A 23100-nucleotide genomic window follows, 5' to 3' on the forward strand; every position below is an offset into this window, starting at 1 on the left:
AGATTAACAATAATAAAATAGAACAATTATAACCATACATTGTAATAAAAACTATACGAATGTTCTCTCTCTCTCTCTCAAAATATCTCATTGTGCAAATTTAATGCCTCTTCCATCTTAACTAAGCACTTATCATGCACTGTTCCCATAACTTTTGCAGTTTGAGGCGCAAGAGCAAAACTACAAAGAATTTCTTTTCCTTCAATTTCACGGAATGAAGATTCATTCTTACCACAGATCTTAGCAACTTCACCATATATTTTTTTTTTTCTTTCCTTATTAAGTCAAGAACTTTCACCTTTTCACTTAAAGGAAGAACTTTGTGGCTTCTCTTTGCCATAACCAAATTGCCAGCATCACTACGTCTTGTGCTTTGGGGCCATTATTAAGTAAAACAAGGGTTACCTGAACACAAGAACTGCAATATTGCAACAATCTGATAACCAAGGTGGCTACTAAGTGACTAATGGGAGGGATACGCTGGACAAAGGGATGATTCACGTCCTGGGCAGGACGGCGCAGAATGACAGGAGATTTCATCACACTTCTCAGAACAGTGGCAATTTAAAACATATGAATTATTTATTTCTGGAATTTTCCATTTAATATTTTCAGATCTCAGTTGACCAATGGTTACCAAAACTGCAGAAAGCAAAACCATGGATAAGTGTGGACTTCTGTAATAGCAATAGCCCCATCATAAATATCACTTTGACATATATTCAGGTCAATCTAATAAATATTTGTTGGACACCCAGGTGTCAGGCACTGTAAGGGAGATACAAAGTTGAATTACACATGGTCCCTGACCTTAAAGCATTTAAAATCCATTAGGGTAGACAAGAAATGTGTAAAAATACTATTTGTAAAATGAGTTAGGTGCCAAAAGAGAGGTACAAAAAAAAAAAAAAAAAAAGTTTTGTGCCAACACAAAGAAGTAAAAATTTACCTACATTTGTGGGTATAAAAAAGTTGTCATAGAGGATGTAACTGATACCTGAGCTAGGCCTATAGGGATAGGTTAGTCTATAGTGAGGAGAAATAGACTAAGAGGCAAAGAAAAAGAATAAACAGATAAGGCAGAGAGAGCAGAAAAATTGTATCTGGGGAATGATGAGTAGTCAAGATTAGCTGGGGCATAAACTGAGTAAAGGACAGTAGTGAGAAATTAGGTAAAAATGAAAGTAGCAATGAGATCAGATCATACAAGGGCTTTATTAAAGGCCATGGTAAGATATTTGTACTTGATTCTGCAGGCAATAGGAACCTGGCCAAAGTTTTGGAGAAAGTCAGTTATAGGATCTCACAGATGTTCAGGACAGAATCAGGCAGGGGAGGATATTCCTCCCATTCGCATTGGTATGGCCACACTGGTTGTTTATAGTAAGTACTCATTCTCACTGGCTACTAAATAATTTACATATCATTCCTAGATTTAAGGAGAAGTAGACTAAAGGCAGGGAAACCAGATACGAAGCTATTGCAACCCTCCAGGCAAGTAATGAGGACCTAAGATGAGGAAATGCTGTGAGCTTTGGGCAAATAAAGTTCTCTAAATCTCAATCTCCTCATCTGTAAAACAGGGATGATGATAATAATAGTACTAGCTCTCAGTGTCACTGAGAGAATTCAACAAGGTAATGCATGTAAAGCATTCACTAAAGTGCCTGCACATAATAAGTATGGAATAAATTATACATTCATTCATTTATTAATTAATAAGAAGGGAAAATGCTTTAAAACATGATATGCAAGATTGTGGGTTTATTAAGTACTCAGGAAGAAGATATCGTAATATGCTTGCAAAGTGTGAGCAGACAAATCCTATCCTACTTCTCTCATCCTAAATGAGATATTTTAGGTGACCTCTTAGACTAAAAAAATAAACCTTTCAAGAACTTACTTGCTTTCTTGACCTGAGAGTGTAGTATTTAAAACTTCAAAACATTTACGTCATTTATTTTATTTCCAGTAAAAGTAGAACATTGACAGGGGGAAGGGGGTGGGAAAAGGAAGAATGGAGCATGAGGAGAATACGAAAGATTGACTTATCTTTTGAACCCAATGTAAGGAATAGTGGAACAGAGTAAGAAGAATAATGACTAGAAGACAATTAGCATACATTTTTAGTCCTGAATCTTCTACTGATAAACCTTGGAGTACTGGACAATTCATTTGATCCAGGGGCCTCAATTTCCTCATATATAAAATAAAAGAATTGGACTAGATGCCTTCTTAAGCACCTAGTTGGCTCTAACGTTTCATGACTTCTTTAACAACCATAAATATTTTTAGAGAAGCACTTCTCTAATCATACCTTAAGTTCTATTTCTGCTTTATTCCACTTAAGGCTCCCCTGAATCCACTATGTTCAAACACAAGAAAGCTGACTTTCTTCAGTCTGTCACAGTCTCAAACTACTCCAAGAGTTTCTGGCTCCATTCTTACTTCCAGATGACTATCCTCACTCCTGTTTTTCACCTAGTCTAGGGCTCCACTGCCTTTTTCTCCTTCCCTTTCATCACACTATTAAGCGGGATGGATAAAGGCAGGCCAGGCCAGGAATTCTTTAAAGTTCTAGCCTGCACTGGCCTCCCAAAGCAGGTCACTTGAGAGTGGCCTCTACACACTCTTCCAGCCAGCCAGGTAAACGCAGACTTGGATAAAAGCCAATTCCCAAAGGGTTCAAAAAAGCACTTCTTGGCCAGGCTAAAACCAGACCATCTCCTTGCACCCACAGCCTTCAGTGGACTGCCTTGCTCCATCCAACATGGGTGACTTCACTGAGTAGAGTTAATGCAATATCATCTCTCCCCTTATCTACACTGAGCTTCTCAATCTCTCTTGCTCAGAATGAAAACCAGCTGCAGCCATTCACCCACTGGCATTCACAGCTCAGCTCACCACACACCATAATCTGCAGAGGCAAGTGCCAGCTGTGAGAGCATTTGTATGATTCCAGATCTAAGACAGTGTTGAAGGCACTACACAAACCAAACATTGTAAACAGCAAGGGAGTCTATGTAAATACAGTAAGGAAAAGAAGCCAAGGAGTGCAGCCAGAAAGGGGAAGGGCTAGGCCAGGGGAGGTGTAGAAAATCACAGGTAAGGTATACAGCCTTTATAGACAACACATGCAGCAGAAATGTCAAAGTGTTGAGACTTGGCACTTGGCATATTCTAAGCTGCTAAAGCCTAAAGGGTAATTAGGCTATAATTTATATACTGTAATGCTTCAAATGCTCCTAAGCTGTAACAGAAACACAGCTCATTAAATATAGCCAATCTATCATCCCCTCAAGCACCTTGTAACGGTGCTGTGAGAAAACCAATCACCTTCACATTTTAATAAAAATATTATCTTGCCTGAGTACAGAGAAAGGGGTGTCATTTATGGGATGAAAACCAAAATTTTTAAAGGGCAGGGTGAGAAATGGATGCAAAACTTTTAACCAACAGACCTAGTAAGTTCATAGTCCTTCTTTTTAAAAAACGTGTCAGCAAGTTTTTAGAAGCTGAATTTGGACATTAAAATCAGGGGGATTATGTTGTCAGTTATTTTTAGATCAATGGTATAAGGTAAAAATGGGTGAAAATTGTACTTCTTTTAGAGCTACTTAGCTAAGTCCATTAAACTCAGTCCATAGGCTTCCCTGTACCTATGTTTTTGATTTTTCTTCAGTTAATACCTCTTCACTTCATCACTGAGAAAAATTAAGAAATAACCATTGTTTCTACACATAATTTTTTAAATTTCTACACTAACTCTCACTATCCATCCTCAACAATAAGGCAAAAGCAATCTATCCAAAGAGAACAAGTAGATTGTTAATAATTGTATTCATTTCCTAGGGCTGCTGTATAAATTACCACAAACGGGGTAGCTTAAAACAACAGAAATTTATTCTCTCACAGTTCTGGAGCCCAGAAATCTAAAATCAAGCTGTTGGCAGGGTCACACTCCCTTTGGAGAGTGGGAGAATCTGTTCTCTGCTTCCTCCAGCTTCTGGTGGCTGTTGGCATTCCTTGACTTGTGGCCACCTCACTTCAATCTCTGCTTCTGTGGTCACACTGCCTCCTTCTCTTCTGTCTGCCACATCTCCCTCTGCCTCACTCTCGTAAGAATGTCTTTATGAGGACATTTGCCATTGGAATTAAGGCCCACCCAGATAATCCAGGATAAACTCCTCCTGTCAAAATCCTTAACTTAATCACATCTTTTGCCATACAAGGTAATATTTACTCTTTTATCATATAAGGTAATACAAATTCCAGGGATTAGGACGTGGACATGTATTTCGGGAGGCCACATTCTGTCCACTACAATAACCATGACTGTCATTGTAACAACTGAAAACTTTGTAACAATGTACAGCTTACAAGGTGCACTCATCTACATCATCTTACTTAATCCTCATAATAACTCTGTTCGAGGGCAGAGATCTAAAGAATTAGATAACCATTCATTCATACCTTCATTCACTGAATAATCATTTACTGAGTACCTATTCTTTGCACAGCCAAAAGTTAAAGGTACAAAAGCACAGTACCTGCCCTTGGCAGGACCTCTAAAAGTTGTCCATAGTCATGCAGTACCTTAAACTTTGAGATGAGAGTATGCTGCATGAGGTAGGATCAATAAAAGCTAGCTAAGAAAGCAACAATCCCATTAAGGAAATCTGCCCAAGTCTTGACTTGGACTTCCATTTTAGCTTTACCCCCTGAACTTCAGATTTCTCTCTTTACATTGTTCAGAGCCTCCTCATGGGCCTGCCACTGCTGAACCTTCAGTCCAACTCACTGCCTTAACAAAGCCTGAAGCTCAATTTCATGCTTTCATTACAGAACGTTACTAGAAAGCAAGGGAAAATGGCTACCAATGATGCAGTGCCATTCACTAGTTCACTCAAGCTTGCCTGTCACTCTGAACACCACAGACTATCACAATTTCAGAATCTGTGTTTGTTGGAGGGAGCACCAGGTTTGTGGATTCTTTAAAGAGTATTCTTTAAGTACACATTAAGGCCCTAAAAAGGAATTTTGAAAATAAAATAGAACATTGGATACTCCCTTCTACAATCAGAGAGACCTTAACCTTGCAGTATTCATACAATGAACACCTTCTACCTGGAAACTGAGTGACACCAACTTTCCAAAGGTTCTTCAAAAATAAATCATAAAGTGTCAGAGCTGGAAGGGAACTTAGACATCATTCGGTACAACTTCTTCTTTTTACAGCTGAGTAAATGGGTCAGAAGTTAACGGCTTGCTCAAAGCACCCAGTGAAATTAGATGCAAAGCCTATCACAAGCTCCAGGGTCCCATGAAAAAATGTCATTAACAACCTCCTTGGAGAGAGTCAGAATAACCAGAAAGTTTATGGATAGTGTCTATTAAGATTTGGGAGAATATCTGTCATCTACAGAGACAGACACATAAATATGAATGACTTTTACAACTGAGTAACAACTATTATACTTTATAATGAAAATGTTAAAATCTCTTTGGTAACCCAGAAATCAAATGGGCTACTCTAAAATTACAAGGATGTTTAAATTACTTAGAAGAATACGCTGTTTAAGCTGGTTTGTACTTTAGAAGCACTTATATGTAAGAAAGTAAGTTTAATATATAAAAGTTATTTCTATTAAAATAGGTCCAAGAATCTCTGCTTATTCCAGTAATGCTTTGTTCTTCTAGTTCACATAGAACTAAAACTACATTCCTTTCTTCACCTGTTCTGAAATTCAGACTTCATCATATGCCTTCCCCATAATATCCTAATGAGTAATATCTCATTACATGCTGAGAATTAATAACACTTCATATGTACGAGAAATGTACCCTGCAGTTTTTACAAAGGACCTTCAAATATATCATTTCACCCAGTCATCACAGCAGTCCTGTGAGGTATAAAAGGGGAAACGTCTTGTCCACATTTCACAAATAAGGCAACTGAGGCTGGAAAAGGTCAAGTGATTTGCCAAAGGTTGTTACAGAACCAGTAAGTTGTGGATCCCAGCTGGAATCCAGGTCTTCCACTATTTGCACTAAATGAAATAGCCTCTCAGGTAAAAACATGCAAGACACAAGAGATTATAAAGAAGAGGTGTTTTCTGGTTTAGCAAACCTATGTTGAAAATATTTTACCCTTGCTCAGAACCAATACTGTGGAAAATGTATCATCTTGGACTCTCAGGGAAACTTATACCTTTTTAAACCTGTTTGATAATTAATGTCTTTTACCATTTTATCCCAAAGCAAATAGATGAAGTTTGGCGTGAAATGAGGTGGATCATGGATGCTCTACATTATGCAAGATACAAACAACCAGTTTCTGGCTTATCCATCACTAAGCTGATAGACCCCTCAGATGAGCAGAACCTAAAGAAGATCAATTCTACATCATCACATATAGACTGCCTTCCATCACCATCCCCATCCCCAGAGATGCACAGAAGAAAGGCAGTGAGTGGTAAGCAATAAGATCTAAAGTTCTATATTTCAGTCACCAGATTCTTGGTCCTGTCTCCACTGATGAGGTTCTTCTGTGCTAAGTCATTAGTTCCAGCAAGCAGTAGGAAACACTGCTCAGTGGTAAGAGTCTAGAAGCACAGAGGAAACAAAATCAGAATGGGGAGGTGTAGGAAGCTAGGGCAATGACCTGAGATCACCTCCATTTAGGGGTGGGGAAGATTCAGTCCAGTTCTAGGCCAAGCTTCCAAGATACAAAAGGAATTTAACCAAAACCAGGTAATAAAGAGAACAGGCCCAGCCTCCAGTAAATAGGGAGAGACTGACAGGAATGAGGCAGGAAGTAGGTCCTAGTCTGGGTAAAGTTCATGGCAAACTTCCCACCCACATGGCACCAACATCCTGGGGTGAGAGTTGGGAGAGAAACTGTGGATACACTAGAATCCTGAGCCTGAGGCCAAATAAGTAGATTAGTCTCATCATGGATACAACAATCAGGAGACAACTTACAGATAAGCTGGAGGAGAGGCCTAGCAAGTCACCTCCACTCTTGGGAATTAAGTTGGAGTTTACATAGCAAATACTAACTGGAAAAAACATAGCTGAGTTAATACAAACTTCTACAAAACACCCTTATGCTTATAAACAGAGAGAAAGCGTACTAGTCACAGACAATATAATGCTCTTGCCTAGAACATGTTAAAACTAATGCCATTTTTCTAGTTGATTAAAATAATGGTATTCAAAGCATCTTTCCTGATTCTGTAGCTTATAAAAGCTCAAATTTTATAAGCTTTACAATGATAATAATTGATATTTTTAATAAACAGTTCTGAAATGTGAACTTGTCCCATAGGGGGCAGCATGGCGTAGCAGAAAGAGCTTGGGCTTAGAAATCAAAGACCTGGATTCAAATTCCAGCTTTTTTTTGCTAGCTATATGCGCTTGAACAGATTACTACATGTAAGTCTCAGTTTCTGCATATGAAAAATGAGAATAATAATATATACACCTTGAAAAGTTATTTGTGAATAAGACAATCTATGTCAGAGGTTCATGGCACATAGTAGACAATAAATTGTAAGTATAGTATTTAATGTTATTCTTATTACAGAAGACTTCAGTGGGGGCATGAACCTTTTCTATAAGTAAGGTTATGTACATTTTTAAAACATCATGTCTGAAAATCAAAACTTGGCTAGTGCAAGAACTTGGGGGACAGCTAATTTACATTACCAAAGAATTCTATGATTTAACAAATAATTCAACAAAATAATTAAGTAGATTTTTATAGATTCCCAGTGGGCTGGGGATACAAATAAAATACCATCCCTGCCAGAAGCTAATCTAACAGGGAGACAGATACATTAACAAACAATTTCATACTAATTGCATATGTGCTATAATGAGGACATGCATAGGGTGCTATAGAGTCTAATGAAGGTGTTAACCAGGAAATCATAAGATCAAAGAGAGCTTCCTGGAAGAGGTGACAAAGTCAAGTACTGACAGATAAGTAGGAGTGGAGCTGAAAAAGAGGAAAAAGGAAATCATTATAGGAAGAGGAAGCAGAATGTGCAACTGTGTTGTAGTTCAGGGAACTGCAAGCAGTCTGGCTGCACTCAGGATCTAAGGACATGGCCTTTTTTTTTCATTTAAAAAAACATTCATTGGCTACCCACTATGTTCCAGGCACTCTTCAAGGTAACAGGGATATAATGATAAACAAAGCAAAGTCTGTGCTCCCACAGAGCTGACATGAAAATATAAACAAGATCATTTCAAACAGTGAATATTCCAATGCATAATACAAAACAGCAATCAAGGTGGGTAGGGAGAGTGCTGAATCCACTAGGATGATCAGCAGAGACCTATCTGTGAAGGTTACATTTGAACCAGCCACAAAAAAAGGATCCAGTTATACAAAGATCTGGAGTTGGAATATTCCAAGCAACAAAACAGCAAAAGGCCCTGAGGTGGGTGAGGGGTGGAAAGAAAGCCAAAGTATTGGAGCAGAGTGAACAAAGGGGTTAGTGGTAAGAGATGGGGTACAGAGAAAGGCAAGGGCCAGACCAGGCAGGGCATGGTAAGAAGTTGGAATTTTATTCTACTTGTGATGGAAAGCCACTGAAAACTTTTAAGCAAGGATTGATATAATCTGTATTTTCTTTATAATCCAATCTGTGTGTTGCTTGAAGAGACCAATGTTGGAAGCAGGAGATCAATTAGGAAGCTTATTAACAGAGGAGACAGTGCCTCAGGACATTATGATGCTATTTACCAAAAACAGGTTAGACAGGAGAAGAAACAAGCTTGAGCGAATGGGCATGTTGAATTTAGGTTGGCTTTGGGACATCCCATGCAAAAAGAAACATTCAAAAAAAAACCAGGATGTATAGGGTCTGAAGCTCAGAAAAGAGAACTGGACTAATAATATAGATTTAATAATTGTTGACATATGAATGATGAAGCTATGAAAATGCTTGATATTTCCTAAAGAGAGCAGGTAGAGTAAGAGAGGAGACTATGGAAGGATCCCTGTGGAACAGAAGAGCGAGACTTCTTAAACTAAGAAGCAACAACCAGAGGAAGAAGACAAAATCAAGAGAGTAGTGTCACAGAAATTAAAACATATCAAATGATGGTAAAAGGTTAAATAAAACTGAAAAGCTTCTATTTTTTTGTTTTGTTTTTTGTTTTCAACAAGGAAGTCGTCAGTAGCCTTGATGACAGCAGTTTATAAAGGAAAGGAGATAGAAACCGAATAGAAGTAGATAGGGGAGTAAATGGGATCAGCAAGGATACACTCTTCAAAATCTTGGCTGTGAAAGAGAAGAAGGAGGGAGGGCAGTAGCTGGAGAGGTACAGGCTTGAAAGGGCATTTTTTTAAAGGCAGGATAGATATACCCTATGTTGTTCCCCAATTCACATAATTCTACAAACAACTCTTCAATTCTACTTCCACTTCACAGCCCTTGTCTGCCCTCTCTACTCACAGAACTTTCCCAGTGTTTAATCTTCTCTTGGCCACAGGGTCCTAAGTGGGTCCCCCCTGGCTGTATGAGGGTGGCCTCTCCTGTGCCACATAAGTGCCAAATTCTCACGTTGGCCAGATGACGGGTTACACACACTCCCTGCTGGGAAGATCTGGCCAATTACACTCGGATTTTATTATTAACTTAAAATGTGAGCGATCATCATTCTGTTTCTTAAAATATAACTCTCTCTTGGGTCCATTTATTTCTCTGAAGCCAAGATTCCATGGGCTGTGAAACACAAAGACGTGAAGGGCAGCAAATGAAAAATGGAACCCAGTGACAGGGAAACTGTTGAGAACTGGGAGAAACATTTAGCACTGCATCCCCTCACAAAAGCACAAGCATTTCAGAGCAATGAAATCTGCTCCTGCATACTCTGTCCTCTCCACTAGTATGACTATTTTTAATTGTTTGGAAACCATTTATGAAGAGGGAAAAATCCAATTTAGAGGTATATCCCCATTGGTTGCTCACAGGGCAAAGTCTGCCACACAGTTCCATTCTGTGTGAGTAGGGGTCACTTAACTTCTGAGAAGCCTGATGGAAATACAAAGCCTATCACAAGCCTAGACTCTGGTACCAGCCCAAGATTCTGTTTTAAGGCTGTTGAGTACCTTGGATTTGTTTGTGTGTGTATGTGGTTGGACAAACAGGGTGGGAGAGCAGTGGAACTCTTTAACTTACTTCCCATTTCTGTGTGGTTTTCAAACACAAAGTAGAACTCCTCTGAGTCAATTAAAATTAAGCATCTCCCAAGGACCCAAGGAGGAAAGTTGGCTCCTAGAAAAGGCAGCGCAAGGCAGGGGTGGAATGATTGGTCCATCACATGGGTATTTTCTCTCCCACTCCTTTTCTGTGGGCATAGTAGTCACAGGCAGCAGCAATTTTTTTTTTTCCGATACCGCTATTTCTCCTAGTGACGCATGGGTGAGGCAACAGGGGGGAGGGGGGCATTGTTTCCTTCAGATGCATGTGAAGATTATCCTGATCTTCCAAATGTAAATCTTCCTGGTAAGCTTTTCCCAGATGATGTTAAGATTAAGAACACTATGGCATAAATGAAACAGATCAAAGAAAAAAAGCATCAACAGGAATCTGAAGATGGGAAATTAGAAGGTGAACAAGCCCCTGAGGTTCTACCCAAGGCCTGATGAGAGATTTATTAAAATTCTTTGTTTCTAAATTATTTAAATTCTACTCAAACATAGTGGAAACAGATTCAATGAGGCACACACACAAAAAGCAGCAATTTGGACAGTGATATATTAAAAATGTGAAGACAGATTTTTAGGGCAAATACTACTAATTATTCCTTTCTTTCCATCCTGCCATGCCCCCTGCCTTTAAGAGAAAAGCAATGGCTTTAAATCAATTCTTCTTCCCTGCAATGTCATCTCCCCATAAAGCCCTCAAAATCCACATCAATTCTACTCTGCTGTTGTTGGCCTGATCCACAGAGACCAGGAGTTGCAACACCCATTACAATGGCAAGAAAGCCAAGCTTCCTAAGCTAGCACTAATACTATGGGCAGAACTTCCATCAAACAGCTCTTGGGTCAACCAGAGGGGAAATGCAAGGTTCTACCAGTGCTGGCCTGCCCAGTGGGCCCTCTAAGGGAAATTGAGGCGCACAACCAGGTTTATTAAAAATAACAGCTGGGCAAGGCGCCTACAATGCTTAATGGAGCATATGGCCCGGATCTGGGGATGGAAGCTGCACTTTGCATTCTTTTCCAGGAAGGGAGGGAGTGGCAGTGACCTAAATCCCTGGAAACTCTCCTCAGTGCCCTGGCTGGCATCCTGGAGATTTTCCCAGCTTGTTCTGGGAGGGGTATCCCACTCTAAGCAATCGGTTCCACTAAGTCCTATAATAAATAATACAACCACCATGGAAGTCAAATATTTAGATTCCCACTAGAGCAGTGTTTCCAAAGTGTAGGTCTTTGAACCTACAAGATAATATTTACCACTCCATACTCAAGCCCTTTTTCATCTCTTTCCTGGGTTACTACAGTTATAACTAGCTCTTCTCTTGATTTATCTCCTATCTCCCTTGCTCCCGGGAGCTACAGTAAAGAATTCACATCATTTACAAACTCAGTGCTAAATCTAGGATGAGAAATACAGTACTGGACTAACTAACACAAGACACCCTTCAAGAGATGACTGTTCTCCTTTATTCACCATTCTCACAGCAAAATCTTGAAGTTTTTCTGATTATTGGTTTGTATTTTAATGAGTCACCTCTTGATATGCTTTCTAGTTATTCTCTATTTAAAAGTGGAAAGAGTACTTCCCTGGTGGTGCAGTGGTTAAGAATCCGCCTGCCAATGCAGGGGACACAGGTTCGAGCCCTGGTCCGGGAAGATCCCACATGCCACGGAGCAACTAAGCCCGTGCGCCACAACTACTGAGCCTGCACTCTAGAGCTCGTGTGCCACAACTACTGAGCCCCTGTGCCACAACTACCGAAGCCCACGCGCCTAGAGCCCATGCTCCACAACAAGAGAAGCCACCGCAACAAAGCGTAGCCCCCACTCGCCACAACTAGAGAAAGCCCGCGCACAGCAACAAAGACCCAATGCAGCCAAAAAATAAATGAATAAATGAATAAAAAAAAATTTGTTTAATAAAAATAAAAGTGAAAAGGATTTCAATAATATTAACACCTTCTCTTTGTAAGGCACTTAAAGTATTTTAAACAAATTTAATCCTCATAGCACCAATGGAAGATAGGTAACATAATTACCTACATGCTACAGATGAAGGGGCTAAGTTCAGAGGGGCTAAGTGATTTGCTCAAGATCATATACACAGTAAGGAACAAGACAGGACTTCAGCCCAGTTTTGTCTAGTTTTAAGATAATTGTTCTTTCTGCTACAACTGGGCTGACTCAAATCAAGTACCACCAAATATAAAGCAAAATGAAAAAAATAAAATAAAGCAAAATGATTTAGGTGATTGTTTTCAGACATTTCTATGGCAGATTAAGTAAATCAGATCTTTTCAGGCTGCTTTCAGTATTGTTTTTAAGAGGCAATCAAATCTCTTTGCTCTTTAAGCTCTCCGATTTCAATATTCGTTTCAGTTTCAGTTCAACCCAGCATTCTTTACTGAGAGCCTTGTATGTACCAGATACACCACAAGAGGCTAATAATACAGTGATGATTAATTCACACTCTAGTCCTCATGGTCTGTTCACATGTTCATGCTCAGATCAGATGATCTGGGAAATACAGAGGATCTGCATGTCCCTTTGCTTGACTCCTTCCTTAGCCCATTCCTTCACTGACTGGCTTCTTCAACATTTACTAAGCAGAGATGAACAAGACACAGTGCATGCCCTCTAGAGTTCACAGTTAATGAGGGAGATAAAAATACAAGTGAATAATTTATAATAAACCTTGATAAATGCAATAACAGAGATATAAATAAAATGCTTTATGAGCCATGAGAACTGAGCAACTAACTCTACCTGGGGAAATCAGCACAGGCTCTTCCTGAGAGACTGAGTCTTAAAATATGATGCTCCACTGAAATATTAGAATGTCAGCCCTTTAAAGCATACCTTCATATACTCCTTATTGCCCTACAACCAACAAATGCTCACTATTTGTACGCTGAGAGGTCAAAGTGCAAACTGTTCTTATAGCGCATTTGACCTGATATAGGCTGGAAAGAGGAAAAAAGTGACACACACTCCTCAGCAGTTGCTTCTAGATGTATCATTTTTACTATCAGACTTCTAGTGGGTTAAATGGTGGCCACTAAAAAGACACGTTCACGTCCTAACCCTCAGAACCTGCAAATGTGACCTTATGTGGAAAAAGAGTCTTCAGAGATATAATTCAGGGTCCTGAAATAAGATCATCCTGGATTACCCAGGTGAGCCCTAAATCCAACGACAAGTGTCCTTATAAGACACAGACGAGAGTTCACTTGAAGACAGAAGCCGAGATTGGAGTGATGCAGCCCAAGGAATGCCAACAGCCACCAGAAGCTGTAAGAGGCAAGGAAGTATTCTCCCCTAGAGCCTCCAGAGGGAGTGCAACCCTGCTGACACCTTAATTTCAGACTTTCTCGGCTTCCAAAGCTGTGAGAGAATAAATTTCTGTTGTTTTAAGCCATGAGTGTGTGGTAATTTGTTACAATAGCCACAGGAAACTAATACAAGACCTAACGTGTTTCTCTTACTAAGAGCTTAATATAGCTATGTGTGGGCGCCACGCAAAGTGAATCAGATGAACCAGGTCCCAGGCCTCAGAAAGCTTCCACAGAAAGCCATGGGAATTCTAAGGTAAATGGCAGTACAGCAGGTCTTTGGAGTGAGACAAATCTGCGTGTAGGTTCCTATTCTGCCACTTACCAGCTTATATGAATTGGAAATTTTAATAAGCCTAGACTTCAGTATTCTTATCTGCAGAATGGGAACTGGTGTAAAAATTAAGTAAGATAAAGCACCTAGAGCACTTAGCATGATGACTGGCCCACAGTAAGTACTAAGTAAATAGCAAGTATTGTTATTACTATTGTGGATGCAAATGAATAGTACATATGGATAGCTGAATAGACAACAGTGACCAGATAAATAGAGAAGAAAGTTCAACTAAAGTCGATTTTCAATTAATTGCATGGATCTTATTTCCAGCCCAATTTCAAATCTTCAGTTAACCTCTCTTTTTCATGACCCCTATGGCACCCACCACTGCCATCATCAAAAACAGCCAACAGTTCTGACAGCCTATTACTCGCAGTTTCCAATTTTTCCCACTAAAGATAGGGAAAAGTACTGCCTAAAATTTGTTTTAAGAATTTCAAAGTCATTCATCCCAAGCCTTTATCCAGTTCTCGCCTTTTAACTTGAAAAGCTATGTCTGTCTTCTTCCCTAACCAGGAGTCCTTACATCTTTTTCACTAAAGACCAATGACAGCACTTGTGCTCCCAAGTGATCACCCCGCCTTGTTATTTCCATCAACGTACTACTCATATCTTCAACAGTTCCCTTTCCAACAGTTCCTTCTTCTCTACCCAGAAACATCTTCCCTCAACTTTGCTACCCTACCACATTCCCATTCCATCCCTCCAGGATGCTTTGGCCAACTGCTTAAGTTCAACCTGTCCCAAATTAAATTTACCATCTCTTCCACTGCCCAACCCTGTTGCAATTAAACTCCTCCGGTTTAATGCTACTCCTATCTCCCAGGCACCAAGGCCTGAAACCTATTAGTCATTTCAGGGCCTTTGCACTTCCTTCTCCAAGTTGTCTGAAAGACTGCTCTCTAAAATGTCCACATAGCTGGTTCCTTCTGATCACTGAGGTCTCATCTAGACTCCAGAGACTCCTCCCTTGGCCACCTTATTAAACGAACCTCCCTCCCAAGTCACCCTCTAGCTGAAGTTCAGTTTCATTTTATTCATAGAACTTCACTCTTTGAAATTAATCTTATGTATATTCTTATTGTCTAATCCTCCCTCTGTGAGCTGCTTGAAAGCAGAGACCATGTCTGTCTATCACAAAATAGGTGTTCAGTAAACATCTTTGAATGAATGATCTTCCTGGACTTCTCTTCTCTTCCACGTAACCACCACTCTTGCTCAGGCCCACAACCTAAAAAAGGTAAATATTTAAAGGAAACATAGCTTGGACAACAGCCTCCCAGCTGGCCTCCCTGCTGTTTCCTCCTGATCCAGTTCTTCTTACATCCTACCTGCTACATAATTATCCTAAATCACAGCTCTCATCTTGTCAATTACTTCTTCAAAATTCGCTGATAATTACCCACTAGTGACAAAATTAGGTACAAACTCCTTATCTAGGCATTCACTGCTCTCCTCTGACTCCACCCTATCTTTTAAAAAAAATTAAATAACCTCTTTTAACCATTTATTTAAAATAATTATAAGAACAGCAGGTTGCAAAGAAATGTACAGGAATTCCCATGTTCTCTTCCCCCAGCCTCTCCCCAGTGTTCACATCTTACACAGTTCTTATATCAATACAACATCAAAACCAAGAACCTGGTATAATCCACAGTTTATCCAGATTTTACCAGTTATACATACACTTGTGCATGTGTGTATGTGTGTGTGTGTGTGTGCACATGCACATAAGCATGCAGGCTCGCTTGTATAGCTCTATGTAATTTGTCACATGTGCAGCCTTGGGTAATCACCACCATAGTCAAGATACTCAATTGTACCGTCACCACAAAACTTCCTCTGTTACCCCTTTATAGCCTTACCCACCGCCCCTCCCCACATCCTTGCCCCTGGCTAGTACAAATCTGTACTTCATCTCTATAACTATTTCATAAATGTCACATAAATGGAATTCTTTATTTGTATTGATGAGTATTATTCCATTGTATGGACGTATCATGCATCCACAGAAGGATATTTGGGTAATTTCCAGTTGGGAGCTAATACCAATAAAATTGCTATGAACATTCATATACAAGTTCCTGCATGAAAATAAACTTTATTTTTCTAGGATAAATTCCCAAGAGTGAAACTGCTGGCATCTTACTTTTGTAGCCTCATTTTCCCAAAATTCCATTCCTGTTCCCATATTATAGTCAAACAGGACTACCTGTATTGTTTCATTTTCCTCTCTGGTTTCTAAGCCTCTCATCAACATTTGCATATTTATTATTAAAAGCTGCCTCAAAACACTTTTTGAAAGTGAAGAAGTAAATTAATATAGATAGAAATAGAGATGAATGAATGGAGAGAAAAAATAGAGATGACAGAGTACTTCATCAATCCTGTCCCAATAAAATGTGATCTCCTTCCTATAAACCTGCATCTTATTTGCTAAACTTCTTTTATAAAAGATATGTTCTTCCACAGTCTCATAGATGCATATATGCCCCTGCCTCCATTAAAACAGTAAAATCCCTGAAGCAGATCCTTTGTTATTAATTTTATATTCAGTCAGCCACCAAACACAGTGTTTCTGTTAGAGCAGCAGCTGAAGCAAAACAAAATCTTCATTGTTGAATAAATGGATGAATTAAATATCTTTGCCCTAAGAGGGCTCTGGTCCAACCAGGAAACCAGGATGTTATATTTGCATTTAAAAAGATAACTAATAATACAAGTCTGTACAGGCTAAGTGCCAAAGGATAATTGAAGGAAAAACTACTTCAGCAGTGCAGACAAGTGGGCAATCCTTTCTGGGACAGTTGGGGGGTGCTTCCTAAAGAAGGCTTTGTTTGAGGGGACCCTTGAACAGATGAGTAGAACCCCTCAAAATAAAAAAGGGAGTCCTTTTTGATAGCCATTATTTAAAGAACAACATAAGGGTTGATCTCATTCTTTGTAGCTGCTGCATAGCATTCCATAGTATGGATGTGCCCAAATTTTTAAACCATTCTCCTAATAATAAACATTTAGGCTTGTATCACTTAGGATTAAGTCTGGATCCTTGTTACAGAAAACCCAAATAAGGGTGTCATTAACACAAGATATTTTATTTCGTTCTTATGTGAAAGAAGCCCAGAGGTAGACAATTCAGCGACAGTATGTGGACTCCATGGTCTTCAGATACCATGCCCCCTTTTTCAGCTCCACCATCCTAGCACATGGCTTCCTTTTCCAAGGTTGCCTTGTGAGCCCAGCCAACACATCTTGTTACAGGCAATTGGAAGGAAAGAGGAAAAACAAAATGGCCTATCTCCCAGCTAAGCCAGCTCCTCTAATGCAGCCTTCCAAAAGTTTCATATCATACTTTCAGTTCTATCTCACTGGCCAGAATTTAGTTATGTGACCATGGCTAGCTGCAAAGGAAGCTGAAAAAAACGTGGTCTTTTACATGAATGCACTGCTGCCTCAAACAAAATTTAAGATTTTGTAACTAAAAAAGGATAATGGATATTGGGTAGCAGCCAGCAGCGAGAGAACAAAAAACTGAAATCTTGCCCTGCCAATGAGTAAGCAATGTCATCTTCTACAGTCAGGAAAAAGAAAAAAGGAAAAGAAACACTTCATACCCTGACCCTGAAATAAACAAACAAGCAAAAAATATATATATTACATCTGGTCCTAGTCCCTAAAATAGAAGAAACCTTAATCCCATTTGTGTAAATTACTGACTCCCTAACAAAACAATTTTTTTCCCTTAAGTTTACAGTATTCTTATGATAATCATACTGATTTTCCACCATGCACGACTAACTATAACCTTGTAACCCTGTGGGTTTTTACTTTAAATACCTGTTGTATTTTTTCATCAGCAAGCCAGCACTGAACTTGGACTCCCTTGCAGAACTTTGCCAAGTAAAGTATTTTTCTTTTCTTAAACTATTTTTCTTTTCTTAATGCTTCTGTGTCTCTAAGTCTTCCTTTCACAGTAGTCTCAGCCACAAGATTATTTCTAGTTTTATAAATCACGTTACAGTGAACAATTTGTAAATGCCTCCATGTACACATAGTGACAATTTCTCAAACATAGATATCTGAAAAAGGACTTGCTGGGACAAATGATATGCACATTTTTAATATATTCTACCAAGCTGCTATTCAAAGAGCCAGACCAGTTTCTAGTCCCACCACCATTATATGAGGGTTCCTGATTTCCCACATGTCACCAATACAAGAGATTATCATTTTTATTTTCAGCAGATCTGATGGGCAAAAAAATGCTTTGTCTTTGCTTCAACTTGCATTTCCCAAATTACTACCTAATTAGTAATTATAGTCTACCTACGTTGAATATCTTTATTATGCTTATTGGCCATTTGTATTATTCTTTGAATTGTTGGTTATCTTCTACCCGTTTGGATTGCCTTCTTACTGATTTACAGGAAATCTATATATATCCTGTATATTAATCTTTTGTTATACATATTACTACTATTTTCTTCCAATCTACCACTTATCTTTTTACTTTATGCGATCATTTGTTTTACAAAGTATTAAACTTTGATGTAGTCAAATTTATCAGTCACTTCTTTTCTGACTTCTGGGGTTTTGTCTTGCTTAGAAAGACCTTCCTACCCAAAATTACAAACATATTGTCTTCTAATACTTGTAGAGTTTGCTTGTTATATTTAAACTACATGGAATTTATTTTTATATTTGAGATGAAGCAGGACTTTCCTAATATTTTACTAAAGGGATAACCAATTGTCCCAACACTATATACTGAATAATCTATTCACTCCCCTACTTTGAAATGCTATCTTTACCACATGTTCAATTATCACACTGAATTAAGACTGTTCCTGGTCTTTATATTTCTGTTCTACAGATCCATCTGTCCATCTGTACACCAATACTACAAAGTTTTAATTACCAAAGCTCTATAATATGTTTTGATACCTCATAAATCAGGCTCCTCCCTACTGTACCTTAAAAAAAAAAAAAAAAAGTTAGCTATTCTCACAAATTTTCTTTTCCAGATAAATTTAAAAATCAATTTTCTAAATTCCATTTAAAAACCCTATGGAGGGGACTTCCCTGGTGGCACAGTAGATAACACTCCGTGTGCCCAATGCAGGAGGCCCGGGTTCGATTCCTAGTCAGGGAACTAGATCCCACATGTATGCCGCAACTAAGAGTTTGCATGCCACAACTAAGGAGCCCACCTGCCACAACTAAGACCCTGTGCAACCAAATAAATAAATACTAAAAAAAAAAGAAAAATCCTATGGAGATTTTTGAACGGGATTGCCTCAAATTTAGAGATTAGAGATTTCTTGTTCTTTTTAAGAGGACTTTTCATGTTTTCAAAATTAGCATATATTTACCAAGTACCTATTATGGGCTGAGTTCTGTGGGAAATTCAAAGGATTTTAAGGCAGTCTTTGCCCTACAGAAATGTACAACCTGACTGGGAAAAAGATACAAACAACTAGTGCACTAAATGACAAATATCTACAGAACTAACTTGTGGCTCAGTGTGATTAGTGTAGTATGCCCTTTGAGGGTGATTTTCACCTCTGATTTTACTTATGTTTTGTTTTTTTCTTTGGCCTTATTTTTTTTCTTTTTAAGCACCTGACAACATGGTAAGTATTTATATATATAAACCATTTATTTTTTTTTTAGTCACCCTAAGTAAGAAGTTCTACTGTCATCCCCATTTTGCTGATAAAAAAACTGAGGTTCAAAGAAGTTAAGTAACTTTCCCAAGATCACAGAGCAGTCTGGAGAACAACTAGGATTTGAAGCCAGGTTTCCCTGACTTCCGCCACCATAGTGCCTCCTCTCCTTCCTTCCCCCTTTTAAGTTCCTGCTACTTTATCAAATGTAAAAATCATCTCTGAAATAAAACTAGGGAACAAATACATGAATGACATCCAGCTTTGTTTCCTGTTTCATCCTCTCTCCACAAGCCCAGTGAACCGTAAAATCGGATGTGGGGAAGGAGGGCATGTTCCCCTCTGCTTCTGTAAGGGTGGTTGGTCCTGTCCGAGTTCCTCTCCTTCCTTTCCCTTTTAGCTAAGAACTTACAGGGCCCTACGCCGAACGAAAAAGTGGGGCCCCTTGTTCAAAAATTATTAAAACGTCAAGAAATGAGAGCAGACCACTAAACGAAGCGCAAGCCCTTCTAGGCACGGAGGAGGGATGGGGGAGGGCCTCAACCACAGGACCCTCCTTGAGCCCTGGCTAGGAGTTTCTCTTGTTTCTAACAGCAGTCTCTGGCTTTGCAGATTCACAGCCCTGCTCTGACGAAGAAGGCTGCTCCGAAGTCTTCCTCCCCACTGACAGCGACTACGACTCCAGTGACGCCCTGAGCCCCCGAGACCTGGACCTGGTCTACCTGTCATCGCACGACATCGGCCAGCAGGCCCGAAGCGGCCTGAGCGGAAGCGCCCCCGACGTCCTGCAGGTGCACGACATGAAGCCTCCGTCGGGGCCGCGCCAGGACGCCCAGGGCCGCGGCCCGGGGCCCGAGGCCGACCACTCGTGCACCGAGCTCCTGCACAGCCTGACCCTCACAGCCCCCGCGCCCAAGAACCACGCCAAAGTAGCACCGGGCGCGCGGCCGCCGCTGGGCTTCCTGGGAAAGCGGAAGCTGGCCAAGCCCCCGCACTACGGCGGCTTCAGCCGCCACTACCGTTGGCTGCGCATGCACAGCGAGACGCAGTCGCTGTCGCTGTCCGAGGGCGTGTACACGCAGCAGCTGTCCCGGGCCTGCGGCCTGGCCCAGGAGCCCGGGGGAGCTGAGCGGCTGGCACCTGCCCAAGAAGGGCCGCGGGGCCTGGCTCCGGCCCACGCCGCCAGCCTCCCGGAGGAGCGGAAGGGCAGCCTCCAGGATCCAAGGCCTGCGGTGCGCCGCATCTACGTGGAGCCCTACCCCGCGGCCCTGGTGGACGCCAAGCCTTGGGAAGCCTTGAGCCCGCCCGCCGGAGGCCCCTCAGGTCTGCCCAGCCTCACGAGCCCAGAGATGAGCCCAGAGGCCCCGACCCCCTCCCCTGTGTCGGAAATACTCAGCAGCGTGCTTTAGGGAGGCCCACGACTGGCTGTCCACAGTTCCACTGCGCGTCCTTGCATTTTCCATCACCCTACCCCCAGCCTGCCCCCACCCCACCGTGTCCCCACCCATTTTAAAATGGTTTGAATGTTAAAAACCCAAAGGTTAACAGGTTCAAGGTCCTCTTTTTTAGAGTTGGAGTGGAGGCGAGAGTTGCCGGTGTCATTCCCAGTTCAGCCTATAAAGGGCATAGAAAAGCTTTTGTGTCAACATGGAGTGCTGGACACAAGGGTTCAAACATGCCATCCTATTGGTGGCACCTGTGGCAGAGGTAGGACAACCCAAAGAACCACCCTCAATTCTGCAGCTGGCTATGTAATCCGACTGCTGAGCTTAGGCTCTTTCATGCATTTGTGATTGACAGGGAGGAGTTCTATAGATGAAAATAAGATTAGCATTGTTTTTCCCTCCATCCCAAACCTTTAGAAGAGTTTGGGGAAAGAAGCCCAGTTTGTGTCTCTAGGGAATAGGGTCAGTGGACTTGTCCTGGGTTCCCCGTCAGCTAAACCAAGTCGTTCCAAAGTGCAGCGTTCTCAGCAGCTCACCAAATCCAATCTATCGGTCAGCACTGATCTAGTTAAGTAGGCCTTGGACAGGCCTTTTCTTCACTTAGTGCTGTATGGAAACCTCCAGAAACAAACGTAGAGGAGGCTTCTCTTCTAGCTCTGTCTTGCAAAGATAGAATAGGGCGGGAAGCAGCCCTTCCTGTACACTCAGCTCCCATTCAAGCATGAAAATGGGCTGTGTATTATTCCAGGGTGCAAGGAGATGGCTGAGTTAAGTGAAAGCCTGGATTATACACAAGATAAGGGGAGGGAGAGAGACGTGCAAAATTGTGTTTCCTTTCCAATCCTAAAATAAGTAAAGCCATGGTGGGGGCTGTGTCTCTGAGAATGATAATGGATCTGCTGCAGATTCTTAGGTGATAGATTTGTAATTGAACAAGAAAGTGCCCTTCAGATGTGGCCAGGCAGGGATGGAGTTTTCTCAGTGACACAGGCACATCTACTCTCCCCCACGTAACGGGTCATGGGACAGACCGTCCAGAGCTTCGGTTGCTGCCTTCCCCTTTTCAATCCACCCTTCCAAAGTCAGTTTTGCCCCTAGATCAGTTGGCCCATTGGGCTCAGGGAAAATCTTTCCTTAGAAGGCCTTGCCAGTGGTTCCAAGGCTATACTCAAAGACACCTGAAAATCTTGCTTGGGTCTCACTGCCTCCCACCTGGCTTTCTCACAAAGGAGAAACCAAATCAAAGAGCAATCACACTGCATATTCAGAACAGGCATGAGCCTTCTCTCCTTTCCTGGAGCCAAGACCCATTCAGTTCACTGATATTCTAAATGGTCCTTTTCTGCTTCACAGGCATTTTGGTTAAATATTGCTCTTTATGACCCTACCTCTGTCCTCGCAGTTCTACCGGTCCTCCTCATGGGAGTTCACACAAAGTCCCCTGTTCACAATGTTATTCCGATTCCTTCCATTTTTAAAACATTTGATTTAAACATAAATAATTACCCTGGAGGAAAGGTACAGATTTGGCCCATGGCCTATGGTCATTAGAAAACTAAAACCCAGAGCTCAGTCTTTATTTTTTTAAGAGACTTTATACTCAGTAACCGACCCCCCCGCCCCCCCACCCCCACCCCAGCCGAAGAATCTTGATCAGAATCACTGCAGCTCCTTTTCCATGCCTGGGAGGATTTTAAAATGCAATTTTCTTCTGTTCTGAGTGAATTCTATATGTATGGAGTGTTTTAGAACTAGAACTAGAAGAGAACCTAAAATTAGTCTAAGTCCTTGCATTCACAGATGAAGCAGTTAAGGCCCAGAGAGGTTAAGTGACTTACTCAAGGTCACAGAGCTGGTTTAGTCTCAGAGTTTGGGTCAGAATCCAGAACCATTCCCTTTATAGCAGACTGTCCCAGTGGGAATTGGTACATACCTAGTCAACTTTTGATTTTCTATAGGCTGCTTACCTAGTTTACAGGTAATTCCAAATTCAAATCCTTCTCTCAACCTTTACCTAACAGATTTCCAATATCACAGAGCTCTCTGTTGCCAAAAATTACAAATTTCATATACTAGATATCTAAGCTAATTAATTAAT

At 40.7% G+C, this 23100-nt stretch overlaps 1 protein-coding gene across 1 annotated transcript in view; it reads left to right on the forward strand.

The window, feature by feature from the left end:
• Positions 1–20966, forward strand: part of ANKFN1 (ankyrin repeat and fibronectin type III domain containing 1) — a 138748-nt gene extending 117782 nt beyond the window's left edge. The window contains exons 16-17 of the mRNA XM_059907590.1: positions 6262–6475; positions 20170–20966. Coding sequence (XP_059763573.1) covers positions 6262–6475; positions 20170–20966 — 1011 coding nt within the window. The remainder of the gene's footprint in view (positions 1–6261; positions 6476–20169) is intronic.
• Positions 20967–23100: the final 2134 nt, after the last annotated feature.

The sequence above is a fragment of the Balaenoptera ricei genome, chromosome 20 (genome assembly GCF_028023285.1).
Source record: "Balaenoptera ricei isolate mBalRic1 chromosome 20, mBalRic1.hap2, whole genome shotgun sequence".
Classification (NCBI taxonomy): domain Eukaryota; kingdom Metazoa; phylum Chordata; class Mammalia; order Artiodactyla; family Balaenopteridae; genus Balaenoptera; species Balaenoptera ricei.